The 20,582-nt window shown below is 41.0% G+C and overlaps 1 protein-coding gene across 2 annotated transcripts in view; it reads right to left on the minus strand.

Moving 5' to 3' along the window:
* Nucleotides 1-20,582, minus strand: part of LOC139411276 (terminal nucleotidyltransferase 2) — a 41,396-nt gene that overhangs the window by 13,538 nt on the left and 7,276 nt on the right. For both annotated transcript variants that reach the window (XM_071157344.1, XM_071157343.1), the window contains exons 7-12: nt 20,086-20,149; nt 19,464-19,530; nt 19,038-19,114; nt 15,245-15,373; nt 15,074-15,117; nt 11,132-11,268 (exon numbers count right to left, since the gene is read on the minus strand). In XM_071157344.1, the coding sequence (XP_071013445.1) occupies nt 11,132-11,268; nt 15,074-15,117; nt 15,245-15,373; nt 19,038-19,114; nt 19,464-19,530; nt 20,086-20,149 (518 nt within the window). The remainder of the gene's footprint in view (nt 1-11,131; nt 11,269-15,073; nt 15,118-15,244; nt 15,374-19,037; nt 19,115-19,463; nt 19,531-20,085; nt 20,150-20,582) is intronic.

The raw sequence follows: 20,582 nt of genomic DNA on the forward strand, positions 1-20,582 counted from the left end.
CAACTAAACGGTCTACAAGTCAAGACCCCCTTCACAACTTTTTGCTAATAGCCCATCTCAAAGCCCCATTATTGACTGAGTAAACAACAAACACTTACCAGTCTATTGTACCCTTTTTTGTTTACAGGTGAACATGGTTTATTGTATGGTTACACATCTTCATGATCAGTCTTCATGTATTTCCAGGAATGTTGGAAGTACATGCAAATCTTAATGGGTCACACTGTGGTATTCTATTGGAGTCAACATGGGCCAGCATCCCTGTGGAATACTTTTGACGCCTTGTAATCCATTTCCAAGGGCAAAAGGGAGGGGGGGGGGGGGGTATTGCTAGCTGTTGTATATATGAATATAAGTGTTTTATATCAGCTTTTTTTAAACAAGTGTACTGACAAGTGAATAAATGATTCCAGCTGCATCAGAAAGCAATAAAGTGTTGACTTCAATTTCTGGATCAATTCATTGTGATATTCATAAAACGTGTTTGGATAAATTAGCTTCAATCTTACTGCTAAAACAAATGATGCAGGGAGTTGGTGGGTCATTTCAACTTACATTTGTTGGCAAGTAAACATGCTTCAATAAAACAATAGATTAGTCTGTCTAACCACGAGTAAAGGCACACCGTATTATTTTTTTTATTTTTATGACAGCTGTGATGGAAAGAGGAAGTTTCAGTACAATTTTATAAATCCCTACAGATAATTTGTTAATTTGACATGGTGGGATCTTTTTTGTCTGTAAAATGTATTATGAGAGAAATGGCGGTGGAAAAGCCTTTATGCGCAAATACTAATATAATAACCATCACCATATGGTGTGCGATCCTTCCACTACGACTTGGGAAACCATGCAGTTTATTAGGCTACAGATGACATAAATTACGATGAACTTCACAGTGTTGAAAGTGCACACTATGTGCTTGATGCTCCTTTCAAATAAATATCAAGGGTCTTATTCTGGTGACATGATGATCGATGCTTGACTGCCATTTGGCAAATATTCTCGCTCTTATCCATAATAATATCATAACGTAGACTAACCTACCCGCACTGTATCTGCGAGCTGTTGGCTATAGCGAATCTCCCAAGACCAGTGTAGGCACATTTGCTATATTTTTGAGACAAAACATATAAATCTAATCTGTAGAGTTGAAAATGCGATGGAAACACATTGAACTTCAGATTTTTATTTGGTACATGCGAACTTTAGCAGAAAATTGCATTTTGTGTGCACTACGACATCATGCACTGATTTTTCTCGGCAACAAGTCAGTTTGGTAGACACACCACTGGAGGGAAAAACTTTCTTTATGTAGATTTTTTGAGATTTGCATGAAAATATGTCGCCAAACATAGGTAATATAGCAAATAAGTAGACATGGCTTGTATTCAAGACAAAGTTTATTTGCTCAGGAGACCGAGGTGAGTTTACACAGCAGTATCCAGGAATAGTTAATGTATAGAAATGTATGACATATACAGTGCCTTCAGAAAGTATTCACACAACTTGACTTTTTCCACATTATGTTGTGTTACAGCCTGAATTTGTCGTCACTGGCCTACACACAATACCCCATAATGTTAAAGTGGAAAAATGTAATTTACAAATTATTTACAAATGAGCTGAAAAGTCTTGAGTCAATAAGTATTCAACTCCTTTGTTATGGCAAGCCTAAATAAGTTCAGGAGTATGCTTAACAAGTCACATAATAAGTTGCATAGACTCACTCTGTGTGCAATAATAGTGTTCAACATGATTTTTGAATAGCTACCTCATCTCTGTACCCCACACATACAATTATCTGTAAGGTCCCTCAGTCGAGCAGTGAATATCAAACACGGATTCAAACACAAAAACCAGCAAAGTAGTCCAATGCCTCGCAAAGAAGGGCACCTAGAGTAAAAAATAAAAAAGCAGACATTGAATATCCCTTTGAGCACGGTGAAGTTATTATTTACACTTTGGATGGTGTATCAATACACCCAGTCACTACAAAGATACAGGCGTCCTTCCAAACTCAGTTGCCTGAGAGGAAGGAAACCGCTTCAGGATTTCACCTTGAGGCCCAATAGTGACTTTAAACAGTTACAGAGTGTAATGGCTGTGATTGGAGACAACTGAGCATAGATCAACAACTTTGTAGTTACTCCACAATACTAACCTAATTGACAGAGTGAAAAGAAGGAAACTTGTACAGAATAAATGGATGGATCCTGTTTGCAACAAAGCACTAAAGTAATACCGCAATTTACTTTTTGTCCTGAATACAAAGTGTTGTGTTGAGGGAAAATGCTATACAACAGCCTCCCGAGTGGCACAGTGGTCTGAGGTGTCACGACAGACCCAGGTTCGATCCCAGGCTGTGTCAGAGCCAGGCGTGACCAGGAGAACCATGAGGCGGCGCTCACTTGGCCCAGCGTCATCCAGGTTAGGGCCCAGCATTTGACTGGCCGGGATATCCTTGTCACATTGCGCTCTAGAGACTCCTTGTGGCGGGCCGGACACCTGCAAGCTGACTTCAGTCACCAGCTGTACCGTGTTTCCTCCGACACATTGGTGCGGCTGGCTTCCGGATTAAGAGAGCAGCGTGTCAAGAAACAGAGCGGCTTGGCAGGTGGATCCATGGCTCTCGACCTTCGTCTCTCCCGAGTCCATAGGGGAGTTGAAGTGATGGGACAAGACTAACTTCCAATTGGATATCACAAAATTGGGATGAAAAAAGGGGTAAAAGTTCAAATATATAAAACAATGTTTTATATCCAATACAACACATTACTGAGTACCACTCTCCATATTTTCAAGCATAGTAGTGGCTGCATCATGTTATGGGCATGCTTGTAATTGTTAAGGATAAAAAAAGAAACAGAATGGCGCTAAACACAGGCAAAATCCTAGAGGAAAACCTGGTTTAGCCTGCTTTCTACCTGACAATGGGAGATTAATTCAACTTTCAGCAGGACAATAACCTAAAACACAAGGCAAAATCTACACTGGAGTTGGTTACCAAAAGACAGTGAATGTTCCTGAGTACAGTTTTCACTTAAATCTACATCTATGGCAAGACCTGAAAATGGTTGTCTAGCAATGATCAACAACCAATTTGACCGAGCTTGAAGAAATTTGAAAAGAATAATGGGCAAACGTTGCGTGTGGAAAGCTCTGAGATTTATCCAGACAGACTCTCAACTGTAATAGCTGCTCAAGGTGCTTCTACAAAGTATTGACTCAGGGGTGTGAATACTTATACTACATATACCATAGTATGTGGAAACCCTTTTAAATTAGTGGATTCGGCAATTTCAGCCACACCTTTGCCGACAGGAGTATAAAATCGGGCACACCTTTCACATCTCCTCTTGCCAGTCATCAAGTTCTTAGTAGCCAAGCAGTATTGTCTGTGAGAGAAAGATGAAAACGCTATTAGATATTCATGGGCAATTGTTGTGTAATGTCTGTATTCCTACTGTAGCAACATGGTGTAGAATATGAGACAACCCACAGACACACATTAGCTAGCTCGCTACAAACCACAGGTATAGTTACTCCAAGACGAATATGAGTCATAAAGACCCAAAGTCATTATATGAAACACCAACACATTTCTCCAGTGTTGCTCTAATGAGAGGCACTGAGGCTAGCAAGGCTAGTTAGCTAACTAGCTATAAATGTTAGACTACAGTACATTTTAAATATAGCAAACAAAGCTAACTTGCTAAACTTGGCTAGTTTGGCTTGTAGGGGTACTAGCAAGCCATGTTATGGCCGAATCGATCACCAAATTGTACTGTACAACACTTCCTTGTGTAAAATGAGGTTATATTGCTAGCTAGCTAACGACAGCAAAATAACTTACTTGTTTTTAATTTGCCCTACTGAGTCCTGGTTCAGCTGGTCTAAGAAGCAGTCACAGCTTGCTGGTCTCGCAATTATTTTTCTTGACGTTTCAACTCCTCTTCAGTGTGTTCCGGTTCAAATAAAATAGGGCTGTATGTTCCTATGTCCATTTTTTTTAATTAAAATGTGTTGTCGTCGTCCAGCTCTTCTTGGAAAGAGGAATCATCAGTAGCAGCCATAATAGCTAATTATTTTGTAATCTCAGATAGAAAATGCGCGGTAACATAGCTCGAGTGAACCTATAAACTAGTACCGCACCCCTTTTTTGAAAAGCCTGCCTTTGAGGGTGGGAACAAGGAAGTAGGGCTCCTATCAGGTTGTACTATTGACAAAACCAGGGAAAATGAGTAAACCTAAATATCCTGCAATGTCTCTATTGAACAAGAACAAACACGCTGTTAGCGTGATCGTGCAAACCGGTGAAACACAAATGCCACAATAATTGCTGCAAAACATGATTCATTTTTAGATCAGACAGCAGGTTTAAGAGGGTGTGAACGATGCTGAATGGGTGTAGACAAGGAGCTCTCCAATAGGTGCACCAAAACATTCAAAAGGCAATTTTCTCAAAAGTGAGGTTACAAGTTCATCAACTTTAAAAGCAGAATTACTTTCCCATTCATCCTCAACTGTAGTGTATGATATACCATTTTCTAGCTCTGAGTCTCTACTTTTATCCAATGTAAAAAACACCATTTCAACTTTTGCTACATAAGACCGAATCGAGTCGGCATTGACATTGAAATCCTGGTTCACAGCTACCAAGCTATCCACAACTCTGGACCCAAAAATCTGTCTGATCTTATCCTGACCTCTTGCCCCAAACGCATCCTTCGCTCCTGCAGGTCCATCTCCCTTCAGCAGCCCCACAGCAGACTAAAAACTATGTGTGACAGGGCTTTCAGTTGTGTGGATCCTCATTACAATCCCTGTCAGGACAGCTCAGCTAAAGATAGAGTTTTTCTGAAAAGCTTTCAAGGACCTACACTATACAGTTTTTTCTATTTATTTATTTTAACCTTTTTTTTAACTAGGCAAGTCAGTTAAGAACAAATTCTTATTTTCAATGACGGCCTAGGAACAGGGGCAGAACGACAGATTTGTACCTTGTCAGCTCGGGGATTCGAACTTGCAACCTTTCGGTTACCACTAGTCTACCCTGCCGCACAGTTGAAGCCGTAATGTTACATACACCTTAGCCAAATACATTTAAACTCAGTTTTTCACAATTCCTGACATTTAATCCTAGTAAAAATGCCCTGTTTTAGGTCAGTTAGGATCACCACTTTATTTTAAGAATGTGAAATGTCAGAATAATAGTAGAGAGAATGATTTATTTCAGCTTTTATTCCTTTTATCACATTCCCAGTGGGTCAGAAGTTTACATACACTCAATTAGTATTTGATAGCATTGCCTTTGAATTGTTTAACTTGAGTCAAACGTTTTGGGTAGCATTCCACAAGCTTTCCACAATAATTTGGGTGAATTTTGGTATATTCCTCCTGACAGAGCTGGTGTAACTGAATCAGGTTTGTTGGTCTCCTTGCTCGCACACGCTTTTTTAATTCTGCCCACAAATTTTCTATTGGATTGAGGTAAGGACTTTGTGATTGCCACTCCAATACCTTGACTTTGTTGTCTTTAAACTATTTTGCCACAACTTCGGAAGTATGCTTGGGATCATTGTCCATTTGGAAGACCCATTTGCGACGATGTTGCTTCAATATATTCACATAATTTTCTTGCCTCATGATGCCATCTATTTTGTGAAGTGCACCAGTCCCTCCTGCAGCAAAGCACCCCCACAACATGACGCTGCCACCCCCGTGCTTCACGGTTGGGATGGTGATCTTCAGCTTGCAAGCGTCACCCTTTTTCCTCCAAACACAACGATGGTCATTATGACCAAACAGTCCTATTTTTGTTTCATCAGACCAGAGGACATTTCTCCAAAAAGTACAATCTTTGTTCCCATGTGCAGTTGCAAACATTAGTCTGGCTTTTTTTAAATGGCAGTTTTGGAGCAGTGGTTTCTTCCTTGCTGAGCGGCCTTTCAGGTTATGTCGATATAGGACTTGTTTTACTGTGGATATAGATACTTTTGTACCTGTTTCCTCCAGCATCTTCACAAGGTCCTTTGTTGTTGTTCTGGGATTGATTTGCACTTTTTGCACCAAGTACGTTCATCTCTAGGAGACACAATGCGTCTCCTTCCTGAGCGGTATGACAGCTGCGTTGTCCCATGGTGTTTATACTTGCGTACTATTGTTTGTTCAGACGAACGTGGTACCTTCAGGCATTTGGAAATTGCTCCCAAGGATGAAACAGACTTGTGGAGGTCTACAATGTTTTTTCTGAGGTCTTTTGATGTTCCCATGATGTCAAGCAAAGAGGCACTGAGTTTGAAGGTAGGTCTTGAAATACATCCACAGGTACACCTCCAATTGACTCAAATGATATCAATTAGCCTATCAGAAGCTTCTAAAGCCATGACATCATTTTCTGGAATTTCCCAAGCTGTTTAAAAAGGCACAGTCAAATTACCCACTGGAATTGTGATACAGTGAATTATAAGTTAAATAATCTGTCTGTAAACAATTGTTGGAAAAATTACTTCTGTCATGCACAAACACAAAGTAGATGTTCTAACCGACTTGCCAAAACTATAGTTTGTTAACAAGACATTTGAGGAGTGGTTGAAAAACAAATTTTAATGACTCCAACCACAGTGTATGTAAACTTCTGACTTCAACTGTATATACAAAAGTGCGTGGACACCCCTTCAACACCTGACAGGTGTTTAAAACCGAGCACACAGCCATGCAATCTCCATAGACAAACATTGTCAGTAGGATGGCCTTACTGAAGAGCTCAGTTACTTTCAGCGTGGCACCGTCATAAACTAACAGAATGGGACCACCGAGTGCCGGAGCTTGTAAAAATTGTCTGTCCCCGGTTGCAACACTCACTACCGAGTTCCAAACTGCCTCTTGAAGTGCCTGACCTCACTAATGCACTTGTGGCTGAAGTGAAACAAGTCCACGCAGAAATGTTCCGACATCTAGCAGAAAGCCTTCCCAGAGGACTGGAGGCTGTTATTGCATCAAAATGGGGGACCAACTCCATATTAATGCCCGTGATTTTGGAATGAGATGTTCAACGAGCAGGCGTCCACACACTTTAGTCATGTAGTGTATGTTTATTCTGTTCTCCTGTCCACCGGATCTGACAACACCTGTAAATGGCTTTGATTGTTGTCTGCTTACAATGTTCTGTGTTTTGGATTGTTTTTATTATCAATTAATACATTTTCTTAAGTGCAATGGATGTGAGAAAAGCGCTTAACAATTTAATTGAATTATCATGACTATCATTAACTAGCTGTCAGTAAGTTATTCTAAAATTCTAAGTAACTTAATAGGCAATAGCTGCCAATAACTTACTGTACTTTCACAGAACTTTAATGATTACAAGATAGCTTAACATTAGTTTACAACTACTAAGCATTATTTGTGTTGAGCACACCAGGGACATCCTCAGCCACGCTCAAGGTCCTAAACGATATCATAACCGCCATCGATAAAAGACAATACTGTGCAGCCGTCTTCATTGACCTGGCCAAGGCTTTTGACTCTGTCAATCACCACATCCTCATCGGCAGACTCGATAGCCTTGGTTTCTCAAATGATTGCCTCGCCTGGTTCACCAACTACTTCTCTGATAGAGTTCAGTGTGTCAAATCGGAGGGCCTGTTGTCTGGGCCTCTGGCAGTCTCTATGGGGCGCCACAGGGTTCAATTCTTGGACCGACTCTCTTCTCTGTATACATCAATGATGTCGCTCTTGCTGCTGCTGAGTCTCTGGTCCACCTCTATGCAGACGACATCATTCTGTATACTTCTGGCCCTTCTTTGGACACTGTGTTAACAACCCTCCAGGCGAGCTTCAATGCCATACAACTCTCCTTCCGCGGCCTCCAATTGCTCTTAAATACAAGTAAAACTAAATGCATGCTCCTCAACCGATCACTGCCCGCACCTGCCCACCTGGCCAACATCACTACTCTGAACGGTTCTGACTAAGAATATGTGGACAACTACAAATACCTAGGTGTCTGGTTAGACTGTAAACTCTCCTTCCAGACTCACATCAAACATCTCCAATCCAAAGTGAAATCTAAAATTGGCTTCCTATTTCACAACAAAGCATCCTTCACTCATGCTGCCAAACATACCCGTGTAAAACTGACCATCCTACCGATCCTCGACTTCGGCGATGTCATTTACAAAATAGCCTACAATACCCTACTCAATAAATTGGATGGAGTCTATCACAGTGCCATCCATTTTGTCACCAAAGCCCCATATACTACCCACCACTGCGACCTGTACGCTCTCGTTGGCTGGCCCTCGCCAAACCCACTGGCTCCAGGTCATCTACAAGACCCTGCTAGTCCCCCCTTATCTCAGATCGCTGGTCACCATAGCAGCACCCACCTGTAGCACACGCTCCAGCAGGTATATCTCTCTGGTCACCCCCAAAACCAATTCTTCCTTTGGCCGCCTCTCCTTACAGTTATCTGCTGCCAATGACTGGAACGAACTACAAACATTTCTGAAATTGGAAACACTTATCTCCCTCACTAGCTTTAAGCACCAGTTGTCAGAGCAGCTCACAGATCACTGCACCTGTACATAGCCCATCTATAATTTAGCCCAAACAACTACCTCTCCCCTTACTGTATTTATTTATTTTGCACCCCATTATTCCTATCTCTACCTTGCACATTCTTCCACTGCAAATCTACCATTCCAGTGTGTTACTTGCTATATTGTATTTACTTCGCCACCTTGGCCTTTTTTGTGTTCTTTTTTTTTGCCTTTACCTACCTCCCTTACCTCACCTCATTTGCTCACATTGTATATAGACTTATTTTTCTACTGTATTACTGACTGTATGTTTGTTTTCCTCCATGTGTAACTCTGTGTTGTTGTATGTGTCAAACTGCTTTGCTTTATCTTGGCCAGGTCGTAATTGTAAATGAGAACTTGTTCTCAACTTGCCTACCTGGTTAAATAAAGGTGAAATAAAAATAAATAAAAAATCCTCAACATCTTGGTTGACAACCACTTGACCTTGCTGCCACACCATCAGGTCAGTGGACGTGACAGATCTGCCACAGTAGGTTACTGTGCATTTTACCATAACTACTTGCAGCAAGCGGACAGTAAATGATTGACCAATGCAAATTACCTTCCTGGTGACCAACTGCAAGAGCTGTACTCTTAACAGTGCAGCTCTTGATTGTCACAAGTTCTTACACAGATTGAACTGGTACAACACTTCCAATAACGGTTGGCACAAATAAACATTTTAGACCATGGTTTATTTGTTGAAATTGCAATTTTATAATTGTACCTTGCAGTTTTTTTATTCTTGGTGTTTTCTTTGGAATGTTAATTTTCTTGATTGTGAAGATGTTTGTACTCAGGGCACCATTGTGAATGAGACCCTAGTCTCCCATTAATAAATACAAGTAAAATAAATAAATAAATAGCATTCAATACACTGCTCTATGTTGTAGAAATTGGGCCAAAACAAAAGGTGGTAAAGCCAAAGATATTGATATTAACTTAAGATATGTAATCTGCATTATTTACAGTGGGTGCAAATGAACACAGTGGGCAGAACAAACAAGGAGGTGGGCAGTCAAATCTGAGCTAGGGAGATCCTATTGGTGTATTTTAGCATGCATTTGCACATTTCTGTTAGGGAACACCGACTCTGAAGTGCACGTGTGCAAGTCGCCCTTGCACTTCTAAACAACACCATTTTTTGAAACTTTGGCAAAGGGTCAAGTCTACAAAACTTTATGTATGTGTTCATAAGTAACATATTATATTTATATTATAGTTTTGGAAACAAACTGTATTGAGATTGAATGTTTCTTTAATGAGAAAATGTGCAGAATATCGGTCAAATTTCATCCCTCTCCATCTCCCACTGCCCGCCACTGGATTTCCGCTCATCACCATATTAGGTGGTGAGAGGAAGTTTCAACCGTAAATGTGTTTACCTTTTCATCATTCTATCCCACATCAGGTAACTGATGCAAACAGTAGAATCAGATTTAAACAACAGATAAAAATACAACGTATGGAACAGCGGGGACTGTGAAGAGACACACACAAAAGATAGACACGCATACACACACAAGCGCTAGCACATGCACTCCACACACACGTACATTGTAATATTATTGTATTGTGGTATTATACATTTTGTATTGTAGATATGTAGTGGCGTAATAATGTTATATGATGTACTGTTTTATATTTAGTTTTACATGTAATGCAAGTGCCTTAATGTGTTTGAACCCCAGGAAGAGTAGCTGTTTTGGCAGCAGCTAATTCTATGGTAAAGCTAGCTAGCTGCATTTTCCTTTGAAGCTAACTGGTTAGTCAGCTCCTACCTAGCATAAAACTAACGTAGCAAACATTTAAACATTAATTTCTGTCAAAATATTGCAACCAAACATTGTCATATGGATTCAATTGTAATCATACCATTTCAATATCAAAATGCCGGTGTGATAAAAATATTCTCAGTAATGATGAAGTAGCCTATCATGCTGAGCAATTAGCCAAAATGTAGTTTCACCCCCATTTTTAAACAAGTAAATCACCAACGTTGGTTAAATTAATTGAATATCCATTTAGTTTGTTTTTTTCTTCGGTTTTACACAAACTGTGGGACGTTGTAGGAAGTTGTAGTTTACAACAGGCAAATATTCAACAACGTTTAGGACAGAAAACATGGTAATTAACTACAAGGACCACAATCCATTGCGCCTACAGATGCCTGAACTTGCCAGAGCACAGACCACATGCGAGGAAGTGTACTAGCATATAGCTAGCATCTGCTATGGAAATTCGTTAGTACTTATTAGCATCTGCTAGCATTTTTTTTTTACAGCCGGTTATTGGGGTTTTTTTTTTGCATAAAAAAAGTGACCCCTTGTTCTGCAACGTAAGTAATACCTTATACCCCAGTATGGCACAAGGACAGTAAAAAAAAGGTATGAAAATCTGGATACCACCCAACCCTACCGGCAACTTTACTTACCTGGCGACATTGCTGTAGTACTTTTACAGAGTAAATGTTGAGTTTTTGAGGATTATTTTGAAGGGTCTTACCTGAAGACAGTACTAGAGGAATATTTTAGCAGTATTACCTAAAGACGGAGGTGTAGTACTTGAGAAAGCCCAGCAGCAGCTCTCCCAGTGAGGCCTGGTTAGAGGAGGAGTAGGGGGGGATGTCTCTCGGACCCTCAGGCACACGGTGGATATCCATGGATGGACTAAAACACTCCTGAAACAGCAGGGGTGTATTCATTAGTCACACGGTTGCAAAACATTCTGCAGCTAAAACAGGTTCTGCAACATCAAGCAAAAGATGTTGAGTTCCGTTGAGTTCGTAAACAATGTTTTGTGCGTCACATTGCAGAACGTTCGGTATTAAACGGTTTCCTTGCAAAATGTTTTACAAAGGTGTGTCTTATTTTTAATGAATACGCCCCCGGGATTTAACATGGCCTCATCAAACAGGGACAGACCATCATCCTACAGGTACAGATGACATTGTTTGTGTTTCCATGCTCAGACGTTGCATCAAACAATTATTGCGTGCCACGTCATCGACCAGATTGCCATAACCTATGATGCGGATACATAAATGATCTATCCAGGCATTGTAAGATCTGGCATGTATCAGCAAAGTTTGAGCAGGGGAATACAACACTAATTACACTGGGACATATGGCATTATCACAGAGGAACAGATGACACCATCACACTGGAACAGATGACGCTATCACACAGGAACAGATGACATCATCACACATCATATGTTGTAAATTACACCATCATATCAGGGCTTTTGAGAAATTTACCGGACCATATGCATCAGGTGCGTAACCTGATTAGGGCGTCCATCCACGGTGCTCAGTATGACAGAAATCACATGCAACTCGAGGATGCAACGACATGCTTCCTTCTTACTGGATACCGATGCGCACTTTGAAGATGTTAGAAAAACTGCCACATTTACTTTTCCTCAGCTAACAAGACGAGTAACCGACAGAAAAGTCACTAGCATATGTCAATCTAATATCCCCATAGTAGAAAAGTTGACCTATTCTATTGGTCAGCTTGTTGTTCTGTGCAAGAAAGAAATAGCCTATTCCTAACAGACTCTGGCTACATTATTTGTATTTTTTTAAAGCATTGAGGCTGATGTAATAGATCAGAACATTTAGCTTAATATGTTGATAAACTATTATTTATTCACATTATAAGCGCAGCAATGCGCACAAGGCATGCGTGAATGCGTGAATGTTCGTTCCATAATGCAATTTGCAAGAAAACACTATTGTCGAAAGTGCACCGAAAATACAAGCGGTTTAGTGACAGAGATGAAAATGTCCGCTATAAATTTTGAAAGAGGGGAGATCTGGAGATGCAACTAGCAGGGGTTGCAAATATATGACCAGTATTGTGCCTTTGGCTACTGGAAACTGAAAGAAAGTTCACTTGAAAATCAATAGAACATGAGAGAAATATGCTACCGGTTTCAATGGTTTATGGAAGTCTTTATAAAATACACTGAACAAAAATACAAATGCAACATTCCACAATTTCAAAGATTTTACTGAGTTACAGGTCATATAAAGAAATCAGTTCATTTGAATTAATTCATTAGGCCCTAATCTGTGGATTACACATGACTGGGAATACAGATATGCATCTGTTGGTCACAGATACCTTAATAAAACAAAGGAAGGGGCGAGGATCAGAAAACCAGTCAGTATCCGTTATGAACACCATTTGTCTCACCACATGTCCTTCGCATAAAGTTGATCAGGATTGTGGTCTGTGGAATGTTGTCCCACTCCTCTTCAATGGCTGTGCGAAAATGCTGAATATTGGTGGGAACTGTACGACGATGTTGTACACGTCGATCCAGAGCATCCCGAACATGCTCAATGGGTGACATGTCTGGTGACTATGCAGCTCATGGAAGAACTGAGACATTTTCAACTTCCAGGAAGTGTGTACAGATCATTTCGACATGGGCCGTGCATTATCATGCTGAAACATGAGGTTATGGCGGTGGATGAATGGCACGACAATGGGCCTCAGGATCTCGTCAAGGTGTCTCTGCATTCAAATTGCCATGGATAAAATGCAATTGTGTTCGTTGCCTGTAGCTTATGACTGCCCATACCATAACCCCACCATGGGGCACTCTGTTCACAATATTGACATCAGCAAACCGGTCGCCCACACGACGCCATGGTAACCAGGATTAATCCGTAAAGAGCACACTTCTCTAGCGTGCCAGTGGCCATCGAAGGTGAGCATTTGCCCACTGAAGTCAGATGAGCTTCCCTGACACGGTTTCTGACAGTTTGTAGTACAGAAATTCTTCAGTTGTGCAAACGTCGTTTTATCAGCTGTCCGGTTGGCTGGTCTCAGACGATCCCGGAGGTGAAGAAGCCATATGTAGAGGTCATGGGTTGGCGTGGTTACACGTGGTCTGTGTTTATGAGGCCGGTTGGACGTACTGCCAAATTCTCACAAACAACGTTTATGGTAGATTTCTCTGGCAAAAGCTCTGGTGGACATTCCTGCAGTCAGCATGCCAATTGCATGCTCCCTCAAAATTTGAGACATCTGTGAAAAAACTGCCCATTTTAGAGTGGCCTTTTATTGTTCCCAGCACAAGGTGCAAGTATGTAATGATCATGCTATTTAATCAGCTTCTTGAAATGCCACACCTGTCAGGTGCATGGATCATTTTGGCAAAGGAGAAATGCTCACTAACAGGGATGCAAACAAATTTCTGCACAACATTTTTGAGAAATAAGCTTTTTGTGCGTTTCGAAAATGTCTGGGAACTGTACACCTTGCGTTTTTATTTTTGTTCAGTATAATTGCCTCCACATTTGTATTGTCATATTTTACTTTGAAGCAAGGTAAGACATGCATAATTATATGAAGTAAAACGTTCAGGTTTCAAACAACTAAGTTTTCAAAATACATATTGCATCCAGATTATTGCAAAGTAGTGTGTGACACGCCTTTCTTACTGTAGCATATAGGCAATGAATGAGATTATAAAAGCACGTTTCCCTCCAGCAGCAACAAATTAGTTGTTTGAAAAGCTGTAGCAGCAGCTCGCTGACAGATTTTCCGCTCATTGGCTCTGTACCTGTACGCATGTGATAAACTTAACGATGAATGAAAATACACACAGGCCAATTTAATTCCACAAAATTATGCTAATTAACCTATAAATGGGTAAGCATAACCGGTCAAATGTATTTACATCGACTGGTATTTCCATCATGGAATATGCTAAAAAGCATCATTTTTGCAATGGGATTATTTTTCTTTCCCCAGATAATTGGCTGGCGACAGTTTTATTTATCAGCTTTTCATGTATTTTTTGGGGCACAAAACCGGCTATTGCCGGTTTACGGAAACCCTGCATCATATAGGGACAAAGACTTCTACACACAGTGGAAAGGAGGTGTCTGGGTGCTGGGAGAAACCAATATTCATTAGAACATTGGAGTCACAGGTTGAGTAAATGTACCCAAATTCCTATTATACGTCAATAATTTATAATAAAAAAAGTCTAAAATGTTTTATTGTCACATACACTGGATAGGTGCAGTGAAATGTGTTGCTTGACATGGTCAGTCATAGTACGGCGCCCTTGGAGAAAATTATGGTTAAGTGCCTTGCTCAAGGATGTTTTACCTTGACAGCTCAGGCATTCGAACCAGCAATCTTTCGGCTACTGGCCCAACCCTCTAACCCCTAGGTTAGTTAGTAGTGAATGCCATCTTATTTTTTCAAAGCCATTTTAGCTCTTGCCGTTAAGCCGACATTGCCCCCCCCCCCCCAATGTAAGAAACCTGCTAGCAAATGTTTGCGCTTTGAAACTAAATTAATACTACACTCTGAACCAAAAAAACATCTAGTGTAGTTAGACAAATCATGGAAAGTAATGACATTTAGTTTTATTGGAATTGGTAGCCTAAAACGACTTAATAAACCTGTAATGTAGCCTGTTTTTGTCGTTTAAGAGTAAATGTAAATTTCCTTACTGGATATTCATTCTGCAGAGAGGGAATGACTGGTTCAGGTAAAGCTGTAAAGACAGAGACACTGGGTTAAAAAGTGTAGTGGTTAACCTCGAAAAAGGAATGCCAGAGGTATATTGTAGTTAGTGCAGGACCATGATTACTGTGTGTGTGTGTGTGTGTGTTTACACTCACTCTGTAAGTAGTGTAGTACCATCAGTACTAGAGTGTAGCTGCTGAGTGTTCCTTTACTGGCGTCGTTTATCCTGTGATGTCTGGCCCACCTCTTTACCACCAAGATGATGGGACGCACACGCCGCTCAGCTATAGACACACGGAGCGAGAGAGAAGAGGCTAGTACAGAATTGTAACATAGTGGGCACACATCCAGCACACAGTGTGTAACAGGGTTTGAAATACTCTCCTTATTGAAATGTGTGACTTTCACCCAAATTATCTGTTTTGATATTATTAATTTGTTGTGAGTGGAGTGATGTGGTAGTGCAGGTCTGTGGTTACTCTAGAACAGCATGTACAGTGCATTTGGAAAGTATTCAGACCCCTTGACCTTTTCTACATTTTGTTACATTAAAGCCTTGTTCTATAAGGGTATTGTGTGTAGATTTTCCTCATCAATCTACACACAATACCCCATAATGACAAAGCAAAAACAGGTTATCATTTTTTTGCACATTTATTAAAAATAAAACACTGAAATGTCACACTTACATAAGTATTCAGACCCTTTACTCAGTAATTTGGCAGCAATTACAGCCTTGAGTCGTCTTGGGTATGACGCTACAAGCTTGGCACAACTGTATTTGGCGAGTTTCTCCCATTCTTCTCTACAGATCCTCTCAAGCTCTGTCAGGTTGGTTGGGGAGAGTAGCCGCACAACTATTTTCAGGTCTCTCCAGAGATGTTCCATATTGTTTAAGTCCGGGCTCTGGCTGGGCCACTCAAGGACATTCAGAGACTTGTCCGGAAGCCACTCCTGCGCTGTCTTGGCTGTGTGCTTAGGGTCATTGTCCTGTTGGAAGGTGAATGTTCGCTCTAGTCTGAGATTATGTGCGCTCTGGAGCAGATTTTCATCAAGGATCTCTCTGCACTTTGCTCCGTTCATCTTTCCCTTGATCCTGACTAGTCTCCCAGTCCCTCCCGCTGAAAAACATCCCGAAGCATGATGCTGCCAACACCATTCTTCAGCTTAAAGCATAAGGATGAATACAGGTTTCCTCCAGACGTGACGCTTGGCATTAAGGTCAAAGTGTTCAATCTTGGTTTCATCAGACCAGGGAGTCTTTAGTTGCCTTTTGGCTAACTCCAAGCGGGCTGTCATGTGCCTTTTACTGAGGAGATGCTTCCGTCTGGCCACTGTACCATAAGACCTGATTGGTGGAGTGCTGCAGAGATGGCTGTCCTTCTGGAAGGTTTTCCCATCTCCACAGAGGAAATCTAGAGCGCTGTCAGACTGACCATCAGGTTCTTGGTCACCTCCCTGACCAAGGCCCTTCTCCCCCGATTGCTCAGTTTGGTCAGGTGGCCAGATCTAGGAAGAGTCTTGGTGGATCCAAACATCTTCCATTTAAGAAGGATGGAGGCCACTGTGTTCTTGGGGACCTTCAATAATGCAGAAATGTTTTGGTACCTTTCCCCAGATCTGTGCCGACACAATCCTGTCTCGAAGCTCTACTGACAATTCCTTCGACCTCATGGCTTGGTTTTTGCTCTGACATGCACTGCCAACTGTAGAACCTTATATAAACAGGTGTGTGCCTTTCCAAATAATGTCCAATCAATTGAAATTACCACAGGTGGACTACAATCAAGTTGTAGAAACATCAAGGATGAGCAATGGAAACAGGATGCACCTGAGCTCAATTTCGAGTCTCATAGCAAAGGGACTGAATGGAGGAAAGGGGGATACCTAGTCAGTTGTACAACTGAATGCATTCAACTGAAATGTGTCTTCTGCATTTAACCCAACCCCTCTGAATCAGAGAGGTGTGGGGGGCTGCAATAATTGACATCCACGTCTTCTGCCCCCTTGCTCAGGGGCAGAACGACATATTTTTACCTTGTCAGCTTGGGGATTCAATCCAGCAAGCTTTCGGTTACTGGCACAATGCTCTAACCACTAGGCTACCTGCCGCCCCTTACAGTATACTTACAGTACCAGTAAAAAGTTTGGACACACCTACTCATACCAGGGGTTTTCTTTATTTTTACTATTTTCTACATTGGAGAATAATAGTGAAGACATCAAAACTACGAAATAACAAATAAGGAACCATGTAGTAACCAAAAAAGTGTTAAACAAATCAAAATATATTTATATTTGAGATTCTTCAAAGTAGCCACCCTTTGCCTTGATGACGGCTTTGCAAACTTTTGGCATTCTTTCAACCAGCTTCATGAGGTAGTCAAATGGAATGCATTTCATTAAACAGGTGTGCCTTGTTAAAAGGTCATTTGTTGAATTTCTATCTTTCTTAATGAGTTTGAGCCAATCAGTTGTGTTGTGACAAGGCAGGGGTGGTATTCAGAACATAGCCCTATTTGGTAAAATACCAAGTCCATATGATGGCTCAAATAAGCAAAGAGAAACGACAGTCCATCATTACTTTAAGACATGAATTTCAAGAACGTTTCTTCAAGTGCAGCCGTAAAAACCATCAAGCGCTATGATGAAACTGGCTCTCATGAGGACCATCACAGGAAAAGTAGACCCTCCGCTACAGAGGATAAGTTCCTTAGAGTTACCAGTCTCAGAAATTGCAGCCCAAATAAATGCTTCACAGAGTTCAAGTAACAGACATCTCAACATCAACTGTTCAGAGGAGACTGTGAATCAGGCCTTCATTGTCGAATTGCTGCAAAGAAACCACTACTAAGGACACCAATAAGAAGAGACTTGCCTGGGCCAAGAAACACGAGCAATGGACATTAGACCAGTGGAAATCTGTCCTTTGGTCTGATGAGTCCAAATTTGAGATATTTTGGATCCAACCGCCGTGTCTTTGTGAGACACAGAGTAGGTGAACGGATAATCTCCGCATGTGTGGTTCCCACAGTGAAGCATGGAGAAGCAGGTGTGATGGTGCTTTGCTGGTGACACTGTCAGGGATTTATTTAGAATTCAAAGCACACTTAACCAGCATGGCTACCACAGCATTCTAAAACGATACGCCATCTCATCTGGTTTGCCTTAGTGGGACTATCATTTGTTTTTCAACAGGACAATGAACCAACACACACATCCAGGCTGTGTAAGGGCTATTTGACCAATAAGGAGAGTGATGGAGTGCTGCATCAGATGACTTGGCCTCCACAATCACCAGACCTCAACCCAACTGATATGGTTTGGGATGAGTTGGACTGCAGAGAGAAGGAAAATCAGCCAACAAGTGCTCAGCATATGTGGGAACTCCTTCAAGACGGTTGGAAAAGCATGAAACTGGTTGAGAGAATGCCAAGATTGTGCAAAGCTGTCATCAAGGCAAAGGGTGGCTACATTGAACAATCTAAAATATAGTTTGATTTGTTTAACACGTTTTTGGTTACTACATGATTCCATATCCGTGTTATTTCATGGTTCTGAATATAGTAAAAATAAAGAAGAACCCTTGAATGAGTAGGTGTGTCCAAACTTTTGACTGGTACTGTATGTAAATAAGGTATCTGTTTTTTGTTTTTAATACATTTGCAATGGGGTATTGTGTGTGGATTGATGAGGGGAAAAAATGTATTTAACCAATTTTAGAATACGACTGCGTGTAACGTAACAAAACGTGGAAAAAGGTAAGGGAATGCACTGTAAAAAAAAAAGGAGAATAGCCACACTGCTTAGATCCCCAGTTTTAATGTCAACCACATGCACAAACTAATGATTTATAGTTTAACCAGTAGCCAATAGCTGGAAGAGGGGGAAAGGTGAGTGGTGACAGTTAAGCAGTGATGGGTGTGGGTGTTATGTGTGTGACCTAACCGTAGGCGTAACTCCTCAGCAGGAAGGTGTTTCTGATCCCTACAGTGTTGTTTACGTTCAGATCAAACTCGACTCCACTGGAGAAAGAGAGAGGAAGAGATAAATACATTTGTTATTGAGGTTTGATATAGTCCATTGCCCATGCACTGTTCTACTGTGGACCATTAGTAACATGTACATATTTCTGTCTGTAAAGAAATGTTTGATGCACAGCCGTATTGTGTGAAGGAAGACCTATCCGCTTATACCCAGTCAGCCAGAGAAATATTGGATTCACCTCAAGAGTCTGGTTGTTCACAAGGTTTCTACTCTTCCTCTCAAGGAGTCTTTCCTTGCCAGTGTTGCCTCTGCCTGCTAAGCCTAAATGTGTTTATGAAAATCAAAAAGACAAATAAAATGTGATTGATTGATACATTTTCCACCCACCTGACTTTGTCTCTGAATTTGAGGATGGGGACCTTGGCTCGGATCAGCTGCGGTCTCTCTATGTACGCTGTGGACCAGAACACACACATATTCCTCAACTCCACAAGACCTTGCACACATATTTTCGTTACTATGACTACCTAAAGTGAACACCATTGTGTGTGTTTAGTTTACCTACATCTCTATATATATCAATCACTCTTGCTTCACCAGGGAACTAGAGCCCTCTAGAGGCCACTGAGGATAAATACAGCTGCTCCTTTATCATTAATACACAAACTCATGGAACAAGATGGGCCAAGCCCACCGATCTGACAGGTGAAAGCCATATGGTGTAAACAATAAAGCGGAACCTTGTACAGTACCAGTCAAAAGTTAACACGTTTTTGGTTACTACATGATTCCATATGTGATAGTTCTGATGTCTTCACTATTATTCTACAATGTAGAACATTGTAAAAATAAGGAAGAACCCTTGAATGAGTAGGTGTGTCCAAACTTTTGACTGGTACTGTACTAGTATTCATAATGGATCGGAGAAAGGGAGAGGAAACAAGGAAGCTGATGAAGAGTATTGAGAGACAAAGCTGAAATGTGCTTAAACAGCAGCGGTAGTACTCACAGAGTCTGTAGAAGAGCTGCTGAATGAGACTGAGTACATACACAGCATCATTCCTCTGGTCCACCTGACAGAGACACAGACAGGGTCAATGGGCATTATATTCACAGGAAGATAGACGGGTTAGCTGATAGTCTCAAAAACGATGCGCACGCTTTAATGGGGCAGAGGTCTGTGTGTTGTTGTGATTCTAGATGGTCAGATAGCTAGCAACAATGACAAGAAGCTGCCATGTTGCGAACTGTAGGTGGCGCGTTTCACAATGTCTTGTTTTGAGGTGTTTTGACTGATGTCACATCTTTGCTAATATGGCTGTGTGTCTGTAGCTAGGTTTCCAACCAATTGGCGACAGATCTTCAAGTAAATATTCAAAAAATATGCATAAAAACCATATGTCCATTTTACCACGAGGTGTGTTTCCATCAAAAGCTGTGTGTGAGGACATAGTGCACATTAAAAACACTTTTGCGCTTAAGTTCCCATGTACCAGCAAATGTGTC

This window comes from Oncorhynchus clarkii, chromosome 6 (genome assembly GCF_045791955.1).
Source record: "Oncorhynchus clarkii lewisi isolate Uvic-CL-2024 chromosome 6, UVic_Ocla_1.0, whole genome shotgun sequence".
In the NCBI taxonomy this organism is placed as follows: Eukaryota; Metazoa; Chordata; class Actinopteri; order Salmoniformes; family Salmonidae; genus Oncorhynchus; species Oncorhynchus clarkii.